We start from the raw sequence: 6,827 nt of genomic DNA, 5'->3' as shown, positions 1-6,827 counted from the left end.
CTGAAAACCAGCAGAGGCTATTTAATTTGTGTAATATGAAAACTCGTGGTTTAGTCGTCCGAGAAAATCGGCAATTTAAAATTCGTTCAGTAACATTACGAGTGGGGTCCGCTGAATTTGAATATTCACCGCTGAAGAAGACCATAGGTTTTCTGGCACTTTGTAAATAAGTACCAACATATTATTAAATTGTAGAGTCTCGATAGTCCGGACGAAACACAAATATGTACCTACCTAATTTGACCAGAAATTTCCGAAACACTGTTAATCTACGAGTTAAGTGGGAGTGCTGAAAGCTGCACTCAAAACTGAGCACGTAGAGCACTGAAAATTGCAATTTTGTTGCTGCTTTGAGCTTTTGAAACGAAAATCTATACAATTACTCAAAAAAAAAAAATGATCGAATTCTTTGCTAGTAAACATCAGCTAGTCAAGTCTTGTACCTAATGCATATTATTTTTTTTTTTTTTGTAATTAATTGTTAAATGTAATAAATTAAAGAAATTGAAAACATTTCTTAGCTATTAGGAGTACTCTTGAAAAACCTCCAGTGATCAGGACGACACTTGGTCTGAATTCGTCCGGATTATCGAGGTTCTACTATATTAATATATGACAGTTAAAATAATAATAATAATATTGTTATGTAGAAACAATGCAAGTAAAATAAAATTTAAATTAATAATAATAATATGTACACTACACAATATCATAGAATAATATCATGTTAGAATTTTTATAATAATATAATAATATAATAATATAATATAATATTTAATACATAAGACTTAAATCATACACATAGGTACTATAATATCATATATTATATGGTAGGTATACACTATATATTATGTACAGGATTAATATTTTTAAAATATATTTATATATATATTATAATATACGAAAAAAAAAATATAGAAAATTACGTCTTAAATACAAAACCGCACCACATCGTCGTTGTCGTCAAATTATCCTCATATTATATTATAATCTATATTAATAGTACATAATATCATAATTATTATCACGTCCGTCGCGGTGGTCGTCATCACGCCGCTCTAGACCTGCGCCGCAACACGTTCCTCAGTTTGTTGAGATTGTCCAGCGTGGTCCGGTCGTCCGGTGATATCCTCAGTGCGTTCTGGTAGCTGGATAACGCCTCTCGGTGTTTGCCGTTCAGGTGTAGCATGGCTCCCAGGTTGCTGTGGCTGCTCGCGTCCTGCGAACACAACAGACACGTGATGGTTACGAGACGGTAAGTCGCACGTTAGATTGGCACAGGTGGTGATGGTTGTGGTAGCGGAAGAAGTGGTGGACGAGTTGGTAGTGGTGATGGTGGGGGAGGGTTTAGAGTGGTGATCTACGGTGACTTTTGGCGACCACCATACCATCTGTATCGTTTAGTATTAGAGTTATGTCATCGATGGAGTTATGTCATCGTTGACAGGACAGCTAGAATTTTATAAAAATGTAATGAAATTGATCTGACAATGACTTATCTGGTTTTTTCCATACAGTTATCATTTTTGTATTTTATGAAAAAATTGTCTATAATATTATTTTAAAATATAAAATATAACTTAATATTTTGACATCAACCAAATTGTGGAGTGTACATGCATATTGCAAAGGTACTAATAATGGACTACTCTGGTTGTTGGATTCTTTGCTTTATTCCGAGAAAAAGAGCAATTTTAAAAAATGTATACTTATCTGTTTTTTAGAACGTCCTTTCATATTATGTTCTCAACTTTAGCGTCATGGGGGCAATGGTTTTTATAAAAGGTTTATCATTTGAAGTCGTTATGTATTTCAATTCCATAGTACCTATGTTACTTATACCCTAAAATCAGTTGAATACTGTTTATTCCAAAACATTCCTACAATCATTTTATATCTACATAAATCGGATTTTAAAAATATCCAATTGAACACGCCTTCATTAAGCACGATATTTAAAATTAGAAGTACCTAACAGATGTTTTCAAGCATATAATATTAATACCGCATTGAAATAATCAATAAAAAAATCTAATGAAAAGGAATGAAAAACGTCTTTTTATCGTGTCATTTGTATCGAAATTAAAAATTATGATAAGCGGTAATAGTTTTATCCGAGCGCAATGTGCTTGTCGGATATACCCCGCACAACTTTTACGAGAGTCGCTTGTACCCCCGAAAAAGGCACTTAGTTTTTGTAGCTTTTGGTATCTAATATCTATGTCGGTAAATGTCGCTTGTCCCGAAAATAAAATAAAATATATCATTATTAAATGGTCGTAGGGACATTAGCTCTTTCCGAAGCTTAAACCGTCGGTTATCCCGCAATAGTTATTGTCATCATGTAGCTTTGCTACTTTTGCCTTTTTCCAGTCCGTATATTAGTACACTATCACAGTGTTAAAAAGCAGGGTACAAAAAAATTATTTAATATGCATTAACAACGTTGGAATTATGATGAAATTACATTTTTAAATAATTAGCAAACGTTTCATAAGAATGACACAAATTAAGAACAAATATCCTACGTCATATTATTATGTAAATGTATAACATCAGAAATCCTAATTGTGATGGTCATACTGTAAATGTTGGAAAATCATTTTAGCACTTTTTCCCAAAACGTAGCCAGCTATGCCGTTTTGAATCATTTTTAAACGAAATCTTTTGAAAAGGTCTCAAGGTGATTTCACCCAAACAAATATAAAATAAAACATACTTTCGGTAAAGATACATCTTTATCGTCGTGTGGAATGCAAATTCAAATTCAAATGTTTTTTTTTAATTTACCGCATTGTAAACACGTTATTGTTTGATATGTACCATATTATATTGAACGCTTTTTTAAATTTTATTTTATCGACTCCGTCGGTGGTGATCTGCGTAATATAAGTTTTATTGTAATCAACTACTTTCTTGAAGATAATACTATTTTATATCGACTTAAATCAGTTAAAAGATTCATAAAAATAAAAATGTGAGTATATGTAAATGTGCAAGTACTTATATACCCTGTAATATCGTAAAATACGAGAATTTGACGGTTTACCACATACGTTTTCGACTACGCGTGTGAGCCGCCACGAGTCACGACTCAAAATTTAATTATATGTGGGTTTGCATATTTTTTTATGGAAATAAACAAGACGCTACAACAATCGGCCTCGCGAAAATCGGTTGAAAAAAAAGTCGTACCCAGCTCAAAAACATAAAATAACATCTATGTTAAAAAAACGGTTTCCCTCCGCACACGGTTCGATAGATACGAGTAGGTCACTTATTTTATCGCACGCACGCGTGTGTGTTAAAACGTCGGTCACACAGAGATAATAATATATTTTTGTGTTCGAACCCCACCAAATAAATCATACAATTTTAGTCGACTGGACGACGACGAATCTACAATAATAATATAATAAAAGCGAAGGAAAAGAAATACATGATAAAGGAAAAACAAACGGTTTCCCTCTGTACGTGGGTAATTCGTTATTGTGTAGGTAAGAACCTATTTTATCGTGTGTGTGTGTGTTAAAGGGATGCAATAATGGTCGTACGGAAATGTGATCGCGACGATTGGTCTGAGTATTATTGCCACCGTCGTGCGGCGATAGGGTTCTTATCAATATTCAAAACGCTGTTTTCGCAATAACTGCAGTGGGTAATCAACAGGGCTGGGTCGAGCTGGATATCGGCCGTTCGTGATCTTTCCGAGCTCGTGACCGTCCAAAATAATGTGCACTCGATACTTTCATCGTGTTACGTTTATTATGCTGCCGATGCGATGATATGTCTACAAACGAACGCGAATGTACTATCAAAAATAGACGGCGAAACATCTGCTAACGGGCACGCCTCTAAATAGCCTCCGAATAGCGGACAAAATGTCAGCGACCGAAAGCGCCTGGAATTCAGAGGTTTCGCTGTACATATTTATCGCGTCGGAATGCGTACTATTTTGTATCATATCATATTATTATATTTATCGTGTCTGGGTGTATCTATATCTACTATTTTTCGTTATAATATAATATTATTATATTGCATTATGTACGGGATGATCCGATTACGTAAATCCGTGACTATATTATTATATATGACATATTATGCATGCATAATATATATTCAAATCAATCAATTTTTGAAGGGAAAAAATGACAAATATCACATTATACCTATAAATATATAAATATAAAGGCACCTACGGTACATTTTGGAACGGTAAAACTTTTCCGACAAACAAAAAAAAACAATTGATGTTTTGTCGTAACGATTTTTCCGGTCGAACGACAACGCATATCGCGTCAGCTCATTCGGCGCAAACGACGTAACTCCAAAAATCATATATGTACAGGCCCGATGTCATATTTTTCAATAATAATATTCTTACGAGAAATGTATGTCAAACTATACGAAATAATCGTAACTCCGAAAAATAACACAGACAAAACGGTCGCATCCCAAATGGCTTAATAGCGTATATCCATAAAATGTATTCTTTACGATAACATTATTGGAAAAAATTGTGTCTTTCCCAAAATAAATACATTTTAGACGGACAAGATGCAATAGTCTTGCTTACACAAAACGGACGAATTTAGTACTAAATTATTATAAGTTCATTTATTACGTCGTGTAGCAATCAGTTTTGAGACCAAAACTCTCGATAGGTACCTAGTGAGAAATAAAATGTTTTTTAGATTCTGAGTGGAACGATGAATGTATTGATTTTACAATGATGTGTTTTTTTTAAAATTTTTTTTTTATTTTAGATTCTGAGTGGAACGATGAATGTATTGATTTTACAATGATGTGTGTTTTTATATTTATTTTTTTATTTTTGTGTCTGTCATCGCGGTTTGGAGCAGTAAAACTGCTTCGATTTTGTTCAACAGTATCTTGTTTGATGGGAAAGTGAATCTCGTTGGTGCATTCGGGAGGTCAAAATTTGAAATTTCCAATAGTTTTCAAAAGCGCCGTGAAAAACAAAAGAAAAATTAAGGAAAAACGGGAATTTTTACGCAAAATCTGTTTTCAAGAAAATTGATTTTGGTTTTTGGTGTAACTTTAAAACGAATGAAATTTTCACTGGTTGTTTATATATCCATTTTCTATACATGATACAATTTTCAAAATATTTTGATTTGTTTTGAGCTGTTTACGGACAATTTCAGTTTCGATTTAATTAGTTTTTTTTTCTATGAATGTCAATAAAACTTTATTTTTTGAGTAAAAATACTTGAAAATTTAATACAAGGCTCCTACTATATTGTTACAATGAGATTTGAAAAATGTTAAAAATCCTTATTCAAAGTTTTTTTTTACTATCATTTAAAGTTCAAAAATTGACAAAAAATGGAAAAATCACGAAAATTACCTAATTATGTTGAGTTATATATTGTGATATGATTAATTTGGAATTTATTATAGATACCTATTATTGGTCAATTTTTATTTTAATACCATAGATAAGTATATAAGATACCTTATACCTAGACTGACATACCGTCTCCGCTCAGAATCGTTTTTCTTATACAGTGATATTATATCATTGAATTCAAATTTAATACTATCCATTATACAGTGACCCACTAGTAACCTACTGTACAGTAGAGCGACATCCACTTACCCACCTTTTTTCTTTTGGTGCGCACAATAAAATTTGGATTGTTGGATTTACGTATCTTGCTGACGATATTATGTTTAGTAATTTCATATTAAACTCTCTAGCAGATTAGGTTTATTTTGATTTATATAGATGCAATCGCAGACGTATCGAACCTAGCGGAGAGTGATGCACTTGCAAAATTTCAACTGGATCAGTAAGTTATTGTTAAGTATAGGTATATATAGTATAACACGCGTCGATAATTTAAGAAAAATCACCAAGTAGATAAACCTAATGCAATGTTATCAAAATATGTTCGTATTTCTTTTTTTCTGTAATTCTAGATTATTTTAAAAGTATAGTAATTTTTTTACTTTTGAACCTAAGTACAAATTAGAGCCAACACGCAACCAGAAATCTCCCTGAAAGTTAGACGAATATTTCCTAGGCGCTCCCAACGCCGAATTTATGGATTTAAAAAGCTTAACAGTTATTATATTATTATTATTATTATTATTACCCGATTATGAAATATTTCGAAAGCGCAACACCGATATAATATGAATTCGGCATTAATTGTTTTACTTTCATTGTCATAATCTGGTGGGCTATGTGGAGTGCGTGGTATAAACGGGTGGTATACAATAGTATAATATTATATTATCATACAACATACACGCATCATTGTATACATTGTATAGTGGTGTTTACACATTTATAAATAAATTATAATCACAGGCGGCGACGGTTCTCTGGTCGCGTGCAGTCGTGGTCGTGGTGGTTAACGAACGGATTGTCGCTGACGTCTGCACCACACCAAGTCGCGGACGATGAGGGGTGATCGGGTCGGGTCTAAAATGACGATAGTTTCGGACGTCTGAATTAAACCCGAAGAGGGGCGTGTTTCCAATTAAGCCGTTCGTCGCAGGCGAAATCGAAATTTCCGCATAATCTTCTTCTGGCCGGTCGCCCCCCCCCCCCTTCACGCTCAACGCTGTCCTGCGGACTTGGCCGTTGCTCCACGACTATTGCAGACGGCCTAATTCCAGACGCGGTCCATAAACGCGATTATCGCAATAATAATGTTCGATCTATAGGTATACAAAATAATGAATTCCCGGTAAAACACATAATGTTATAATATCGGCAGATGATTTTCACTCATCCTTTCGACGAACAAGAAGTTACAGTGGGCTTATAACAAGAGATACGACTATGACGT

General features: G+C 33.6%; 1 protein-coding gene across 1 annotated transcript in view; it reads right to left on the bottom strand.

Moving 5' to 3' along the window:
- Positions 1-835: 835 nt before the first annotated feature.
- Positions 836-6,827, bottom strand: part of LOC100574407 (protein O-mannosyl-transferase TMTC2-like) — a 358,487-nt gene continuing 352,495 nt past the window's right edge. The window contains exon 12 of the mRNA XM_029487429.1: positions 836-1,219. Coding sequence (XP_029343289.1) covers positions 1,049-1,219 — 171 coding nt within the window. The 3' untranslated portion in view covers positions 836-1,048. The remainder of the gene's footprint in view (positions 1,220-6,827) is intronic.

This window comes from Acyrthosiphon pisum, chromosome A1 (genome assembly GCF_005508785.2).
Source record: "Acyrthosiphon pisum isolate AL4f chromosome A1, pea_aphid_22Mar2018_4r6ur, whole genome shotgun sequence".
Taxonomy (NCBI): Eukaryota; Metazoa; Arthropoda; class Insecta; order Hemiptera; family Aphididae; genus Acyrthosiphon; species Acyrthosiphon pisum.
Note: the sequence above shows the minus strand (reverse complement) of the source record. Positions and strands in the feature narration are given on the sequence as shown.